This window comes from Chelonoidis abingdonii, chromosome 24, assembly GCF_003597395.2.
Source record: "Chelonoidis abingdonii isolate Lonesome George chromosome 24, CheloAbing_2.0, whole genome shotgun sequence".
NCBI lineage: Eukaryota > Metazoa > Chordata > Testudines > Testudinidae > Chelonoidis > Chelonoidis abingdonii.
Window position 1 is genome coordinate 21951309 of NC_133792.1, and position 18444 is coordinate 21969752.

At 48.7% G+C, this 18444-nt stretch overlaps 1 protein-coding gene across 11 annotated transcripts in view; it reads left to right on the forward strand.

Moving 5' to 3' along the window:
- DAB2IP (DAB2 interacting protein) overlaps positions 1–18444 on the forward strand; it is a 344050-nt gene that overhangs the window by 303176 nt on the left and 22430 nt on the right. For all 11 annotated transcript variants that reach the window (XR_004371910.2, XM_032767534.2, XM_032767539.2 and 8 more), the window contains 5 exons: positions 2688–2832; positions 5649–5793; positions 11651–11887; positions 15541–15742; positions 16461–16639. Coding sequence is in view for 10 of the 11 variants with exons in the window: in XM_032767534.2 (XP_032623425.1) it covers positions 2688–2832; positions 5649–5793; positions 11651–11887; positions 15541–15742; positions 16461–16639 (908 nt within the window). In the remaining variant the exon portion in view is untranslated. The remainder of the gene's footprint in view (positions 1–2687; positions 2833–5648; positions 5794–11650; positions 11888–15540; positions 15743–16460; positions 16640–18444) is intronic.

Below are 18444 nucleotides of genomic sequence, written 5' to 3' on the forward strand. Positions count from 1 at the left end.
GGTCCTACGTGCTGATCAGAATTGCTGCTCCTGTTGATCGCGGTTGGCACATGAGCCTTTGGACAAGGTGTTTGGAAGGATGGAGGCGGATGGTAAAATACGACTGGGTATCACTTTATTTCCTCTTACTGTAAATATGTCTAATCTTCCTAACAAGGGGAGAGCAAAGCAGTGGCCATCAATCACGTCAGTGAGCTGCGCTACAGCTGTCAGTCTGTGCTGAGGAACCAGACCTCGCAGTAATTCACAGTCCCTATCAATCTTTCTTCCTTTTTTTAGTGCAGAATGTACTGTAAACCGTCTGGATTTTTCTTTTTTTCCATGAAAGAGGCACAACAATACAGTGTCGGTAAAGAATGAAGTTGCTTGGGAATGGAATGGGCCATGTTTCACTTCAATAGTTCCTTTGCTTGTAGGTAACCAGTTCAAATTCAACACAGGTTGGAAAGCGACTGAAATTTATCCCCATTTGGCCTACGTGAGATAAGTTGATGTGTCTTAATTCAGCTCCTTGTAGACAGGTGTCCACATCCAAAATAAACATCTAGACTAGAACTAACTGCCCCCTTGAAGGCAGCCTGAGCAGCCACAGCCAGGGCGTGGAACCTGAATGACTGTCTCACCCGCAGGCCGCAGGTGAGACATATTTGGCAGGACAGCGGATGGGGGAAGCCTGTACTATTATGCCTGTGAGTGTCCATTGTGTGGCTGGAGGATGACAGGCTCCAGGGCTGTCAATCTGCCATCATTATATTACTTAGTTATCTTGAAGAGTACATCCTTCCTCCCCTGTCTGGACATCAGTAATGTCTTACTGGAAAGTGTGCGGGGGTGGGATCAAACAAAACCTCCAAAGTCTCCAGAGACAGATTCTGAGACCCCAGTCAGATTATCTGGCCTGAGCCTTGGAGTATCAAGTGTTACACTGCACACACACTCATAATCAGAAACACCTCCTTCTAACTAATGGAAAACTGATTCCCAGGGACCATCCCTCTCCCAATATCAATGCTGCCTCTTTGAGAGCAAATCTGGCTTGGTCTTGGAGTCAGATGGCTGGTGTTAGGGTTTGACTGGATTTCATGGGTCCCCAAATCTCTTTGAAAATCTTCAGAATTAAGACTGGAGGTCTTCCTGGAATATGCTGCTTATTAGTTTAATCCTGGGATACCCCAGCATGTCTGTCTCATGTCTGCAGTGTTGGTTTCTGTAAAAGGGGAAGGTGAATGAGTCATTACTTTGTCGAAGGGGAGAAAACAGTGTGGCCCAGACTCATTTGCCTTCCTTGACATCGTTCTGCTATGCCCATGATAGCCGGGTGGGGCAGATTCAGGGACATGAGAAACCATGAGGTTCTTCCAAGCTATGCATGTACCTTGCTGGCCCACATTTATTTGGGGAATGACAGCACAAGGCTTGGAGATGGGTATTGCATTCCGTGATTTACAGATAGTTATGGAAGCCGAAGGAAGGAGAATTTCATTATCTCTGTGAAGAGTTATCACCAAGCACAAGATTTTGTTTTAGTGGAAGGCAGTTTAAAAAAATGTCTTCAGCTGTATAAGTAAATTTACCTGTCAGCATTTCTCTCTCTCTCTCTCTTTCCTGCAGGAGGCAACAGTCAGAGGTTTAATGTGGGTAATTCACACAGTATCTGGCAGCTGATTTCCCTTCTGCCCTCCAAATGAACGTCAAAGTGCTAGGAAGGGGCAGGACACCTTTCAGTACCCAGAGCAGTCCTGGAGGCTTAAACAGAATTCCAGAGCAAACATGTTATTAGCAATGCAGATAACAGTATGTGCAGGTGTTCTTAGCATTTAAAACTGTGCAATATTTAACCTGCACTCGGAGCTACTGCCAACTGAATACTATGCCGCCCAATGGCTTTTCAGCTGGGCATATGGGGAATCAGGTGACCCTCCTGCCTTCCCCCATTAACCCCTTCATTCTAGCAAACACAGTGGTGCTCTTTGGAGTGCGGATGTGCTGTTAGACTTGGCAAGTAAAGGTCAGCCCTCACTGATGCAGAGGGCAGTGCTGGCAGCGTGTTTTGCCCCCACTCACCAGGCACATCGCTGGGCAGCACAGAGATTAATGAGCAGCTGGATTCCATGCACATCAAACTGGAAACGAGTCCATCAGTGGGAATTTGGCAGTACTGTTTATTTGCCTGAATACTAGAGTAAATATGACATTGAAGTATCCTGGTGCATATTTTGGGCTTGATTTTCAGCTGTTAAGCGGGGGCACAACAAACGGCATTTGAACATTGTCTAGCTGTTTTGCTGCCATTGCAGTTAGATGTCTAAATGCAGCTGCAGTTAACAGGGTGGACAAAATTGTGCCCCAAAAAACCAGGAGGCTCGCTTGAGACCCCTTTAAAAAGTGGGCCCGCAGTGAAGACGCTGATGGTGGTAGTGTTGAAAATGTCTAAGGGCTAGAATGGCTTATTTTCCAGATAGCTAAATAATAACTCTTCAGAGATGTATTGTTAGGAGTTGCGGGGGAGCCAGAGAAGGGGCAGGATTAGTAAAGAAGTGACTGATACATGCAGGAGAAGCTAGAGGGTTTCATGGCCTGACCCCCTGTGAACATGAGAGCCCCCTGGAGAAGGAGGATCAGTGTGTTCTCTGCTAAATGACGCACGGGTCAGTAAGTGATAACCCACAATGGACTTTCCCTTTCAGGATTTCTTGACTGACCTGATGATGTCCGAAGTTGACCGCTGTGGTGAAAATGAGCACCTCATTTTTCGAGAGAACACGCTGGCCACGAAAGCCATCGAGGAGTACCTGAAGCTGGTGGGGCAGAAGTACTTACAGGATGCCTTAGGTATGTGCAGGCAGGAGAAGGGGTGGGGTGGTTGGATCTACCCCACAAAACGCCTTAATCTCTGCGGTCCCTAGTGTTCTCCGTTATGGAAGGAACATGAACTCAGCACTGCCTGCCTTCAGTTATATCAGGGGCATCAAAACTTTACCCAGCAGAGGGCTGCTCTGGCAGTTTGTCAGGAGCTTATGGTCTGTGTGTATATTGCATAAAACAGAGCAGACTGCAAATTAGTGTGGGGCTGCAGCCTGTGGGACTACAAATCCCAGCATGCAGTGCAGTCAGGCCTCTTGAATCCAGATGGAGCATCAGATGCTGAAGCATGTAGTCTGTGTGGACTGCCCCAAAGTGACAGCAGAGGGCCATACTTTACAGCTTTGTGGGGCTGCCTTGAGGTCACTGCTGAGTTATCTAATCTTAGCTCTTTAATCTACTTTCAGAGGAGAAAGCACGTTAATACTTCTAAATCATGTTATGCACTAGGTCTTCTGCCATAGCATCCCGGCTCCCCAGACGTGCGTTCGCAGTGTCTCACATTGGATCCTTCTACCTAGAGAGCAAATCAGTGACCCCAGTCTGATTCTCCCCTGATCACTAATGGATCTGATGAAAGCTCACAAATTTGAGTTATGACTGTTGTATTCCAGATTGTCAGAAACTCTTCATACCAGTTTTAAAAAGGGCTGGATAACTTTATGACTCAAACAACAGCTACACTGCCACAAATCAAGATAATTATGGCTTCTGCTTCAGGGCAAAAGCTGATCAACTTTGGAAGGTCCATGAGAAGTCCCACATGGGCAGCACTGCACAATGGTCAGGTGCTGTTGAGGGAAAGGTGGGGGATGAATTGCCTTCCTCTGAAGCATAATGTGCTAGACTCAGCCAGAGACGCAATAGAGGGCTTGCTGGATCCATTGTCTGATCTGATGCACATCCATACATTATTCCTGTTTATCTAGCTGTTAATTTCCTTCTCATTCATAGTAAATTCATGGCAAGATCCCAGCAATAGGGTCACATAACATTAGGAGGGGGGTGATTGTTAATGCCAAAAAGCAGAAGTACCAGATTTAAAATAGTAGGGCTGGAGACCAGGGGTTTTCAGGCAAATTCAGTCAAACCAGCAGACCTCAGGAGAGTGTTAAAAAAGGAACATTATTTGTTTCTACTTTCTAATGATTTCTGGCTGAAGGTAAGTCTGTAAGCTGATTACTTTTAAAAATGCTAAGAAGTCAGAAGATTAATGAAGGGCTAGAATGTCCAGGGCTAGATTGCAAATATTCCCACTGCTCCAGGCTTGTGCAGGGGAAAGCTGCAGCAATTGTTCACTGTTTGGGGTGCGGATTGTCGGTAGGTATTTGATGAAGGAAACAATTCATCTTTGTGTGGCAGAGTAACACAATAGTGCATATTGCCTGCTTTAATGGGGCAGGATATCACAGCAGGCATCACCTGGAGCAAACAGAGAGGTTTCAAAAGCTGGCCGGCTGAGTGGAGAATACATGGGACAGCCTCTCCAGTAAATCACTAAATCCTGTTTTGGGCAATAGAAGGGAGAAAACACATAAGGGAGCTGGCCAAGGAAGAGCCTGTGGTCAGCAGTTGTTGGATAGGCAAGTGGATTGGGGTGAAAAGGGAAACTGAACCTCTTCCCAGAACTCAAACAGATTCTTTTTGCAAACCCATCTGCACTGCCTGGGAGCAGAACCTGAAGCAGCACAGCCTGCTGGGGAAGATGGTTCTCCTGGGATATCCAGTCCAACCAGACACCTTCCCAGGCAGCTTTGTTCTGTCCAGATTGGCAGCCTGGTCCTGGAGCTGCAGAGAGGCAGCCAAATCCTGCCTGTATCCCTATTAATGTCCCTCCCCTGTGTCTCCACCACTTCCCTTGGAGCCTGTCCTGCATCTGACTCTCCCACTGCCTTACTCCTTGTGTGGTCAGCTGTTCCTGTGCAGAAGTTGGGGGTTGGGGGCTAAAACACCCCCCAGTCCGAATGGCAATAGTTCTGCCCACTGTGCATGGGTAGAAATAGTGGTGCAAGTATGAGGGAGGGGTGAATCAGGCCCATAACATGTAACAGAGGGAGTGTAATGAATGATCAACTGGCAAACATGAGTGAAGGGAAATGAGGAGAATGACCTTGATGTGACACTGCCTGGTGGTTTAGCTCTAAATCAACCAACCAGTAAAACTCCTTCTGGGATCTCCCACTTCAACTGCTCATTTCTCCTGTGGCCCGTGACCATGTCGTAACCTGTCACCGGCGCAATCTCTAACATCAAAGCACTGTCAGCTGAGATCATAATGACATGCTGCCGAGTCCGGACCTCACAAATTGCCCTGGCATGTGTGGACTTGGTAACATCCCATCTGCTAGCGTAGCACATGAGAGTGATCTGTCCAGACTGGCACCATCCTGGGGGAAATCAGGGCAAGTAGCACCCTAGGAAAGTTGTGTTTTGGCAAAGCAGCATTACGGCAGAATTTCTGTGTCACTGCCTTGGGACACATCACTAGAACTGCCAGCTGGGGGAAGAGACTGACACTCACCAGCCAGGGTTTCAGTCCCTTTTCTCCAGGTTTTCTAGTATTGATCCATAAACAAAGGATTCCAGACAACAATAAGCCACTCAGAACAGTGGGTCCGAATCCCCAGACACCTTGCAGGCTCTTAGCTAGCCTCGCCCTTCCCGCTAGGTATCTTTTCTTGCCTTACAGTCCCACACTTTATCACTCATGTGACAGGCCAGGGTCCAGGTGCAATGCCTTTCTATCTTGCCACCAAAGACCATCTCTCTCTCTCTCTGTTTTGTAGGGGAGTTCATCAAAGCTCTGTATGAATCAGATGAAAATTGTGAGGTGGACCCCAGTAAGTGCTCATCCTCGGACCTTCCTGAACATCAGAGCAACCTGAAAATGTGCTGCGAGCTGGCTTTCTGTAAAATCATCAATTCTTACTGGTCAGTATCCCTACAACCCTCATTTCCCTCCACATGCTTTTCTGCTGTTGCAGACAGGGTACTGCTGTAGGCGGGGAATGTACCATCGCAGCACTCGGGCTGTTTTGCATTGTCCTTTCTTCTAGTGATGAAAGACAGCTATTCACAGAGCCCTGTAGGTTGCAGATGCCCTCAGTAGCTGCTGGGAGTTGTAGCTCTCATTTTCAGCTGGGGGGCTGCCCTGGGACACCAGCCCACCAGGGAGTGGAGTATCCAAGTGAGCAGAAGCAGGACCCTTGGGATGCTGTGCAGGGAAGCAGGCGGCAATGTCACTTCCTCCTTCCATGCGCACACTGCAAACACTCACAACTTCTTATTGGGCACCGTTGGGTCTTGCCTGGGAAGAGAACAAGAGTGGCCATGGCTGCAGAAATGTGCCCTTTTCACAGTGAAAAGTGTTTTGCAAAAACTGACTTCGTTTTGGGAAAACTCACATTTTTTTTCTACAAAAAGTGATCACAGTGACAATCAGTTTGTGCCCAGCTCTGTGTGCCCATTGTCTGCAAGGGGTGAGACTCTGCCCTCCTCCACAGTGCCATCAGTGAGAGAACAAGGCAAGCGTGTTGTTAGCCGCAGGGTGGCTGCAGTGTGGCTTTGCTTTTACATTTCTTTTCAGTGGTATCACTTGACTAAGTGATTCTTCTTTAGCATTCCTAGTGATGCCAAATGTGGTGTGTGTACACGCACGCACACAAAACTGGGCAAGGGCAATGGAGCAAGAGACCGAGATACGCCTTCCCCAGCGAGACCTGAGGTTAGCAGGTGGAACCCCACTGCTATTAATCAGACCTGAATTTGGCCCAGTGTGTGCACTGATTCCCACTTGAACCCCCTGAGAACCCATTCAGACAGGGATTGCAAGCTTTGCAGTGTGATAGACTTGAGCAAAGTGTAGAAATCAGTGCCATAGAGAATCAGGTCAGACTCTGCACACTCCCCCAGACTCATGCACACTGTTCACTCATGCACACATTGAGGTGCGATTGAAGAGTCTTGGCCTTTTGGCTAAAACCAAGTGCAGCATCACGTTACTCTTTGCTATGTCCTCCCTTGGGCACTTTCCTGCTCTTGCAGGGGTTGGAGATCTCCTCAGTCTTTTCCATCTCTGCCACCTCTGATCTTGCACTTCTCTAACGTCCGGTGAGGTTTAGAATTTCTGTGTAGCAGCTGGTGCCTACATTTCTAACCACGCCTTTAAGGAAGCCACACTGAACGTGGAAAGCACTTGGGCTGCAGGAGTGTTGATTTCCCTTTTTCTCTCTCTCTCTGTCAAGCACCCTTTGGCTCAGTGCCGTTCATGCCTGTGGAGGAGCGTGTCTCTCCACATCAGAAGCAGCCTGCGTCAGCAGTAATGGGGAATTCCTCATTCACTTGCACAGGGCTCTCGCCTGGAATCACGGACCACTCTTGGCAGCAGCTTCTGAGCTGTGAAGTGGTGGAGGCTGGGGCTGTTGGAGGTCTGGCTGGAGCTGGCTTGGGTAGACAAATGCTAATGGCGTATGCTGATCACAGCGGGCTTAGCTCTTTGGGCATTCGGTTTGTGGTGGTGCTTATCTATACAAAGTGTGTTCTAGTATTCAGGGCAGTAGGATCCACAATCCTTGGGGCCCGTCCCTGATGCTCCCTTTAAAGATGCCCTGCAAAGAGAAAAAGTTGAGCATGTGCCCTTTTAAGCTGCTTTGGTGGAGAAAGAAGGGCCTGAAAGAGTTTTCTCCTTCATTTTTTTTTGTTTGTTTTTACATTAGAGATTTGGGTCCAGATGACATCACCAGACTCTGGCGAATGAAACCTGAGCAAATGGATGGGATTTTTATCAGACTGCTTAAGTCTCAGGCTTTAGTTTTTATTAATGCCAGTTTAACATTAATGTTTCTGATCGTTTTGGAGAAAGGAAGTTTCCGCTAAAGGTTCATCCTCCAGCCCTTTCAGGATGGTGTGAAAACTCTCACTGGATAATCTCCCAAGACATCCAACAGGTCCTTTGGCAAACCTGGGAAGGAATAGAGTTGATATCTCTCAGGGAGAGAACAGGCAGCCAAATAAATCCTCACTTCAGACCTTCTGTATCCACCACAAAGAAGCAAAAAGGGCAGATTCTTCTCCTGGTAGCATGGAACTTACAATGGGCCAGTTAATTGCCCTCTTGGCCTCAGGAATTGCACTTCCCACAAGTGACACTTGATGTCTTCAGTCATTGGCAACTTACAGATGGAAGAAGACAGAGATGCAAATTATTGTTTGTTTGAATTAATTTCTGGCTAAAAATAACTGAGGTGCCATTAAAAGGTCAAGGTAAAAATAAGCTAGAAAAGAGATCCAGGGGAAGTCAGAGATGCAGTGGGGAAATGTGTTCCTCCAGCCCTCCCTTCAGGAAAAGGCTGAAGCAGCCGGGATGCTGTTCTCAGGGCCTTGTTGTGCACTGATTCTGGAGGAATAATTGGGCTGATGAGTGTTTTGGATTGGCTGAGGTACCCTGACAGTTAAAGATCTTGCTTTAAAAATAGAGTGGCAGATTCTGCAGGCAGAGCTGCTGGAGAGAGGGAAGAGGTTCACAATAACTGAAAATTGTTACAATTATGGCATGATTTGGACATCTGGAAAGTTTCACTGTAAGCAGAATTTCAGCCTGCAGAAGCTCGTTACAGGACAGTTGGGTAATGAATTATGGACCCCTCCATCGCGTAAAGGCCTGCTAACCGAATTCCATCCTTCATTATACAATTAAACATTTGTGGTCTCTCCGACTCCCATCCTGCATTAGCAAAGAGCACTTGGCGTTACTGCGTGTGCTGCTGTCACATACATTTTAAAGGGGTATTTTTCAGTAACTCTTCAACCTGTCCAGATTGTTCAACCCTTAAATTGCTTAAAGGATTCCAGTCTTACTGGGCAAGTACCATGAAGTAAAGGGGTTTTGCCCATTTATATGGATTAAGCTAGAGCCAGAGGAGGAGGATTTAGCCAGTGTGATTTGGAAGGCCTGGACTAGAGAATTTGTAATGGCCCTGGGCTTTTATAGAGGGTGCCGGAAGCAGATCTCTACTGTATGCAGCTTTCTGCTGAGACTATTCATTTTTTTTATATGTCCCCCCTCTGTCAAGTCCACATGGCTATAAATTAAATATTGTTCTTGTTCAGGGGACCTTTAGCATTTCAGAGTTGGAAAAACAGCAGCATTAAGAAGGGGGAAAAAGCAATGAGCTGAGGGGAGAGAGATGGGCTGAGAAGGGGAGGGAAAAGATAGAGACGAAACAGACAGACTGAGGAGAGGGACACACCCAGTGACATTTAAAGAGATCAGCATGTGCCACCTGTTCCCACACAGGGAGTTACTGCTTCAGAGCTAAGTGTAGTGATGAGACTCTCCAGTGTCTCCATGGGTAACTGCTGGTCAGTGCTGAACTGTCAATGGAGACAGGTCTAGAAGGGGAGCGGGGGTAATACAAGTGATTTCAGTGGTGATTGAGGGGAATGTACTGGGTGAGGAGACAAACCCAGAGGAGGGACAGGCATGACCCATTCATCCCCTGAGCACAGAGGAAAACAACACACCCAAAATGTGCTAATCAGGCAGGGTCCCCAGCCATGTGGCCACAGCACTCTGCCAGGATTGAAAGGGGAAGCCAAAGCTACCGTCCAGTGAGAACTACCGACCGTGGCAGCGCGTCAACTTGGAGCATCCCCCTGGCCCAGAGGTTGGGCGCTCAGGGAATGCTGAGGAAGGACAGCGGTAGGGATTTCCAGGCACTAATATGTTGATGAGCAAGCGCTCTGTGTAGCAAAGTGATACTAAAAGCCAGGCCAGTTAGTGGTCACAGAAGGAACGAAGCCATAACAAGCCATTCAGCCACAAGGTGTGTGGGGCGCACGGCACAGAGCACTGGCACCAGGAGGAATGCTCTTCCATTAGCATCCTGGAGATCTGCCACGCTGTGCAGGGAGGAGCAGACCCAGCTCTGGCTGTGCTTCCACTTCAGCGCACCACTGCTGATGGAGAACAGCCACCTAGGCTCCCTGTACCAGGCACAATGTGTTCTGCCCAGACTGTGCAAGTTTCCACCTTTACGGCTCAGGCAGCCCGGCCCAGCACAAGAGGGGGATGGCAGGAGACAAGTCAGTGCAGATTGCCTCTCGTTGTCACATAGCTCGTCCCCTGTTCTCGGCAGAGGAGCTGGGACGCTCTCCATGGAGCTGGCTGCTCACTAACATGGACCGTGCTGTGATGAACCCCAGTCTGGCTGTGAAGTATCAGAGGCATAGCCGTGTTAGTCTGAATTTGTAAAAGCAGCAGAGAATCCTGTGGCACCTTATAGACTAACAGACGTTTTGGATCATGAGCTTTCGTGGGTGAATACCCACTTCGTCAGATGAAAACGTCTGTTAGTCTATAAGGTGCCACAGGATTCTCTGCTGCTTTTACAGTCTGACTGTGCTTTTTCCATCGGGGTCTCAGGATCTGTTTGCTTTTAGACAAAGAGCTTGCTCAACAGGCAGCGCAGATTCCAGGGGAGCGGCCCAGGCATTCTGTGCCATTGAGCTGCTGGCACCTGGCCACGGCTGCTCAGACCCATTGTTCAGCCTCCCTTCTGGGGCTGCTGTGTCCAGCTGAGTAAATAAAACATGCTGGGAACAGGAGAAACAGGCAAGAGGCTCTCTGGTGATAAGCATCCGCAGGAGCCAGCATCCAGGGGTGGGTTAAACCCAAGTGAATTTGCCTGGAATTCGGGGTAAATAGTCTGGATTTTCACCTGCATTACACTGGCGTAAACCAGGAATAACTTCTGTGGCTTCAAAGCAATTAATCTGGGTTTACACCAGTCTTTGACACATATGCCTGCACAGCATTAACTTCCTATTCCCCGCACCAGTATAAAAGACGGTCCCTGGATATAAGAGCTTTTTAACTTTGTGTGATCTCCTAGATTGGGTGTGTGCCCAAAAACCCCAAGTTCTAATGATGGCCTCTTTATTGGCTCCCTGTGTCCCCTTGGTAAAGTCACATCACCTCTGTGCCTCAGTTTCCCACCTGCAGAATAGCGTTGGTAACATTTCCCAGCCTCGCCGGGAAGGAGTGGGAATGACTCAGTTAATGTCTGGCCGTGGCTTTGTTTTCACTCTCTGTGCAATTTACATTTCCTGTCTCTCCTCCTTTGGGCAGTGACACTAGCCTGGCCAGTTACATGCATGGTTCTGTTCCCAGGTCTCAGGCACTAGCACGAGGCTGCTGGCTGGGTTCAGGGCACAGCTGAGAATGTTTCAATCCGAGGACAAGCAGTTGTCTTTGCTGAAACTTAAAAAGCCAGACGGATATTTTTTTCCTATTAGGCTTTTGTAAATCCCATTTTAATGAACCCTGGATGGGGGCCTCAGTCCAGCTGACAGGAGCCCATTAGAAACCAAACCTGAAGGCTGTTGTGAGCCTGCTTTTCTGCACATTCAGCTCCCAGCATCTTCAGTGGAAATAGACAGCGGGGCTAACTCTGTCTGGTGGATTAAGTTGCTTCTCTTGCAAGTTTCAGAGGCAACAAGAACTCTTCCTGTGTAACCCACTGCTTCAGTGTGGCTTCCTAGCCCCTTCTAGTGGTAAGTCCACAAAAGAGGATAAGAGCCTATTACTGCTACCGGTTAATGGAGTTACTCTTTCAGCTCAGGGGATGGAGGCCTCTGCTTTTAGTGCTGGAGGAGTAGAGTTCACGCCCCACAGATGACTTATGGGGAAGGGGGTTGCTACGCTTGGTTGTCATATTTGCCAGCCAGAACTATGAAAAAGGCTCAAGTTCCTAGCCCTGACTTTACAAGCCCTGAATTCTTGTTGCAGCGTCTTCCCAAGGGAACTCAAAGAGGTCTTTGCTTCGTGGAGACAAGAGTGCAGTAACCGTGGCCGGCCAGATATCAGTGAGCGGCTCATCAGTGCCTCCTTATTTCTCCGGTTCCTCTGTCCAGCCATCATGTCCCCCTCCCTCTTTAACCTGCTCCAGGAATATCCCGATGACCGCACTGCGCGCACTTTGACCCTCATTGCCAAGGTCACACAGAACCTCGCCAACTTTGCAAAGTAAGTTGGGGGGAAGGAGTTGGGTTTGTTCTCGACGAGCATGAAGGAAACGCAGTGTCAGTTAATTGTGTTCAGTGAATATTCAGTGCTAGCCTGACAGCCTGCAAGGCAGCAATCCTGCGTGGGACACAGCCCAGAACTGCAGGTGCCCAGGTGCCATGGAAGTCAATGGCAGTGACTTCGAGGGAAGCAGGAGCAGGATCTGGTGAGAACGCAGTCTTCAGCCTGTCTGCTGAAACTAGCTGCAAAGGGGGCCAGTTAGTGCCAGGTGTGATGTCAGGAGCCGGACTGAGATCCAGTTCTTTGCAGATTGGCCACTAAACAGCAGCAGATAGGAAACCATTGCTCAGAGAGATTTGGTGGCCATTTTTATTCCCACTAAGGAAGTCAGTCAGTCAGCAAAGGCAATTGTGTCCCTGCTGCTACCTTCGGCCCCACTCTAGACAGACAAACTTACAGAAGTGCCTGCTGGTTCCTCTGTTTTCCACATTCCCCCCATGGGAAACACCTTGCCTTTCCCATTCCCACTAGGTCAGTGCCTCCAGCCATACCTCGACTGGGAGAGAGACCATTTTGTTCTCCAAACCAACATGCTGCTAGGCCTTTCCTGAGCAGAACAGCCCATTCTCAACACAGGGAGAGGCAAATAGAGCAGAAGTTGAAACGCCTAGTTTTGAAGTGCACCAGGGCTGGTAAGAAAGGTGCCATCCACCATTCTGTCCCACAGTTACCTAGCTGGATGTGACTATGGTATCCGTAGCTCTGGGGAAATCTGCTCCCTCAAACTCAGCTCAGGGATCACCCTAGTTATTAAAATGAACTTCTCTGAACTTGGAGGATGGGGAAGAAATTGGGGAAGCTGTCCATCTCTAAGCCCAGCCCAGAGGGCTAGTGGAAACAAAGGAGGAGATTTCTGAAAATCTTTCCACTGGCTGCAGTGGAAGCTCTGAGCTACTTATCCTGAGCTCTGATAACAGAACCGTGAGCTCTTGGAAATGTGAATGGACAACCTCAGTCTAAAGCTTCTTAGAATTGCAAACTAATTTAATTCACATACACACAGCCAGACACAGACATAAGATGTACAAGTGTGTTACTCTAGGTGACAGAAAGTCTCCATCTTTCTGACCAGTCCTTAACTAAAAGGTTTTCCAAGTTTCTGTAGCTTGCAAGAAGGGCTCTTTAACTAAGCTGGTATTATTCGAGCCTGAGCAATCGAGCTGAGCTTGCCTGCAGCCAACATCACCGCCGACCCCTCCCCAGCAAGTTTCCTCATATCGGCCGGTAGAAGGGGTTCTGTCCAGCTTTAAATAAGACATTTTACTTAGAACGGAGACTGGATGACATGGGGTGGAGGGGGCGGCACAGAGAGTCCAATGAAAATAAAGGGGTTCCAAGGAGAATTGGGCAAATGTCAGACAGAAGCTCCAAAGTCCCCGATGATCCGGTGTTCCAAGGCCACAAATGCCATTCAGAGGGTGAATTTAACTTAGTGCTTAGGAACATGAGGGGCAGCTAGTGGCAGCAGGAGCGAGGTCTACTGTAGATGGCCCTTTGCCAGTCTCCCCATATATAAGCTGCAGCCTCCTCAGTTATCCTGCTAGTGTTTTCTCGCACGTGCATCCAGTTCACGTCGCCCCACAGTCCCCACTCCGCGTTCCCCTGGCTACACCTGCCCTGTCTGTACATTTCTAGTTAAACCCACTAATTGTGCCAAATTGTTACATGACTTTGAACTCAGGACCTGGCTAAGATCATTGGATTTATTCCATTTGTGACCTCTGTTTAAGCCACTTGATGTAAAAGATGTGTGAATTTAAGCCAGATCAGGCCCTAATTCCCTTGTGGAACTGTTCAAAGACGCTTGGCCCTGCTCTTAATGTAACGAGCACAATGACAAAGTGCCTCTCAGCCAAAGAACCCAAAGCGCTTGCACCTTTCAGACCAACCAGAGAGGTCAGTTTTCCTTCACTGAAATGCAGCCACCTCTGAGTCGGCAGGGCAGAGTAGCACCAGTCAGTGGTTCGAGACAAGTTAAAAACTTCCTTGTCTGAAATTGCCAGATTTCACAGAGGTGTCGTGGGATTTAGCCAAGACAGAGGGGATTAATGGAACATGCTCTTACAAAGAGCACCCGCCGGGGGATTTAAATGAGCAAAGCAAAAGGCTGCCAGATGAGGTCTCATTCCAAACCTTGTACCTCCAATGGTACAATACCCGCTACCAGCGCACTGGGACATTGGTTCAGAGGGAAGAGTCCCACCTACACCACTGCCTGCAGTACCCAGGCTTTGCCTTTCAAGGTCTCGCAGCATACAAGATCCAAGCATAAGGGGATATGGCTGAAGATTTCTACTGCCACTTTGAAAACTAAGCTGCACTTAGCAGCTCTGTAGAGGGGTGCGCTGCCTGCCTTCTCCCTGTTGCATACGATGCTGGGCAATAATAGCCCCATGCGGTTGATGATTTTTCTTAGGCTCCACCATCCCAAAAGAGCCAAGCAGACAGCACAGAGGAGAGGGGCTGGTCCTGAGGCTGCTGCACCCCAATGCAAATACACATACACTGGCTCCAGTGAAGTCAATGGGAGTTCTGCCTTCGACTCTGTCCTGTCTCACCCTCATCTTGCACTGAGCATATTCAGAGCTTGACTCCCAGCACATTCTCATGCCAGACACATCCTCGCCGGGCGAGCCTTCACACGTAGGAAGAGTGGCTGTCTCTGACACAGACAGCAGAGACTCTGGCAGATGGGCTACTAGAAATGACATTATTAATGCACTGGGGTGGCAGCATTCAGGAGCTCTGCCATGGGCTGTCACTCCGCACATCGCAGAGAAAGGCGGAGGGCAGGAGCAGGGATTCAGGTGCTTGGCATTGATCATTGGGAGGAAGAGGACTGCATGTTAGCAGTGACTTGGTGATACTTCCAATGGCCATACCAGGCCAGATCACAGGCTAGCTGCTGGAGGGACAGGCCCTCCTGTGAACGTTGGGTCCTGGGTATTTGCTAGACATAGGCAGAGCCAAGGAAGGCTTTTGTTTAGCAGAACCTCATCAGTCAGGATTTGGATTTGCACAGAGATGGCTCAGAGCAGCAAGATCAGTGCCGGCCTCTAGGTTGCAAAGGACGGGTTGGGTCCAAGACATCACTATGGGTGAGTCCAGTGTCGGCCCCACTTCATCTCAGTCCCCAAAGCTGGAGGCAAAGGAGCTGGACAACTGGCTGTGGGTCCTGGCCCATCACTCTTTAGTGCCAGGGGATCTTTGGCTAAAATCAAGTGTTAGAAGCCACTGAATATCAGAGGCATGTTTTTTGTCTGGGAGCTGTACCCTGCCCCTACAGTGAGCTGGGCTCCATTAACACACTGGGCTTTTCCATCTCCTCCTCTTGCCTTTATCTCATCCTGCAGTGATGAACACCTTGGTTGGACATGACTTAAACATTTCTGGGTTCTAAGGTGTCGGGTTAAGCTGTGGGTTTGCTCACTAGAAATTGGGAGCTCCAGAGGCTTTGAAAGGGTACAGAGGACTGGAAGAAAGACTCAGCATGTTGCTAATTAGCTCTGTTCCTCCTTGTGCTGTTTACAGCTGGTTAATTGTGCACCGTTACTCACAGGTGATAGCTGAGATTCATGTCCCTGTCTTGATAGGTTTGGCAGCAAAGAGGAGTATATGTCCTTTATGAATCAGTTTCTGGAACACGAATGGACTAACATGCAGCGATTTCTGTTGGAGATTTCCAATCCAGAAACCATCTCGAACACAGCTGGCTTTGAAGGCTACATCGACCTGGGCCGGGAATTGTCCACTTTGCACTCTCTACTGTGGGAGGTCATTTCTCAGCTCGAGCAGGTACCTGTGGGGAGTTGGAGGGGCAAGTTTTGGGGCGGTCGCACCTCAGTCAGACCTTTCCTGGGACTGCGGGGAGTGACTGAGAGTTTAGCGTCCACCACACGACACAGCGGTCCCTTGCAAATCATCCACAAGAAAAACGTCTATTAGTTATCAGGAAGGGGATGACCGAGTAGCAGGATCTCTGTAGTCTAGCAGTGGTTAGCACTTCTGTAGCCTTGCACACCCTGTTTGTCTAATCCTCACAACCCCCCATGAGGCAGATAAGTATAATTATCCCCTTATCCAGTGGGGAAACGGAGGCAGGGAGGGATCAGAACTTAGGTGCTGCTGGTTCCCGGTGCTGTGTTCAGAGCACTAGACCTCACCTCTGTCTCAGCAAGTGTTGTGCAATGGTAAGGAACAGAACTTGCCTCCTGACTTCAGCTACTTTCACTTTAAAAAAGAACCATTTTTAGTTAATGGGTCTCCGTCAAGAGCGGTTGGACTAGACTTACACACACCTGCTTTTTTCTGTGTACAGACTGTTGACCCACACACACGAGTGGAGGAGGGGTACCCCTACTGCTACAAAGAAGTGTGGCTGAGCGACTGAGAAACTAATGTTGCTAAGGAAAAGTTCTGTGAGAGACTTTGCAGATCCTGGGACAGCTGGCCAGGGTTCTCCTTACATAGGAAGCAAGCAGTCTGTAACATTTCTGTCCCCATTTCTCCCCAGGGCACTGTAACGAAACTTGGGCCCCTGCCTCGGATTCTGAGGGATGTCAACACGGCGCTCAGTAACCCAGCGTGTGTGCAGGTCTCCGTCACAGCTGACCATACTGCATCGACTCCAAATGCTGGCAACAGCATCTCTGCGGGGCTACAGAAAATGGTGATAGAGAATGACTTATCTGGGTAAGAGAGCAAGCATCACCTCAAAAGGAAATCCTCGCGGGCACTCCTGGTCATTGACCAGGGAAATAGCAAATACTCTGTGAGCATCAGCCTGTGGGTACCCGGCTGGCTGTATGCAGAGCCGGGCAAAGCTAGGGGTAGCTGGGAGTTTGCCAGACTTAGGGCTTGGCTACATTGGCACTTTACAGCGCTGCAACTTTCACGCTCAGGGGTGTGAAAAAACACCCCCCCGAGCGCTGCAAGATGCAGCGCTGTAAAGTGTCAGTGTAATCAGGGTGGCAGCGCTGGGAGCCGTGCTCCCAGCGCTGCATTCTACACCTGTAAAGTATGTGGTTTACGTGCACCGCTGGGACAGCTCTCTCCCAGCGCTGCTGCTCTGACTACACTCACACTTCAAAGCGCTGCCGTGCCAGCGCTCCCAAATTTCTAGTGTAGCCAAGCCCTTAATCTGGGGAATATAATGCTCTCCTCCTTCCCAGCTGTGAGTGTGAGGATGGGAGAAGGCCTGATCCTAAAACTGTGTGTGTGTGTGTGCGCGCGCATGCGCGTGCCATATGTGCCTATGCAAGTGCAGGGGGATGGAGGGGGTTAACAATCAATTCAGTGAGAATTCTGTGCATGGCAAATAAGCAGGATTTGGCCCATCCTGCTTGTAAAGCTCTGGATCAGTGCTGAGTGCAATTAGATCCAAATCACAGATTGTTTCCCTGACAGTCACTCATCCTTTGAAAGTTTCCTTACAGGGGTTTTCAGCCTGCTCTGCCTGATTATTATTTTCTTTTATTATATCTGTGAAACCTCTGAGCAATAGCCCACAGGCCTAATCCCTGAACACACACTTCTTGGCGTTCTGATTGCGGAATTTCATTCCCGGTGGTCATATTGCAGAGTTATAATGCTAGTTTTGTTCCTGTTTGCTGAAGATGCAGGTGAACTCACACAAATGAAAAGCCTCCACTAGTAAAATAGGTTCTAAATGGGAGCTAGAAATTGCTGAACAATCTAATTAGGAGCAAGGGAGCCAGCAAGAGAAAGCCGGACTTGCTCTGTAATTAGAGCTTTCATCTCTAATGCTTCCCTGCATGGGGTAAAGCTCTTCACATTTTGTGCCAGGGAGAATTTCTCAGAACAAAATACTCTGGCCCAAATACTTCCTATGTAAATGTAAATGTCGCATCTTTGATCTGACGCATTCACATGAAACTACTGCAAAACCCTTGCCTTATCCACCAGAATCAATAGTGCACAAATCTGGCAGTTTACTGTAGGAGGAATGGGTGACGAGGCCTCTGCCTTTGCTTGGAAAGCAGCAGGCAGCGTCGTTGCTAGTTATTATCATTATTATTGCTGGGTTTTTATTTGTGTTATCTTAGTGCCTGGGAGCACTAGGCCAGGACCCCACTGTGCTAGGTGCGGTACAAACAGAACCAAAAGATGATCCTTGTGCACAGAGTTTTATAATCTCCGGATAAGACGAGACCGGGGAGGACAAGGAAACAATGAGACAGCATGGTTGTAACTGGTGATAGAAAGCATCCAAGGATCAATGCCTCTCACTCACGAACTAGACCCATCTACCCAGACCTCTCAGATACTCCCAGATACAACCCCCACCCCCACTCACCCATGCAGACACACTCATTCATTCATACACATATAACACCTATCCATCCCCATCCTCACACCGTCCCTCACTTACATGTGTGTCCGTGCACCCACACAGTGCACTGACACATCCAACTTCACTGCCTCTTCTTGACAGAGAGGATCTGACGAGAGCAGGCCAGGAATTTTTCAACTAAACA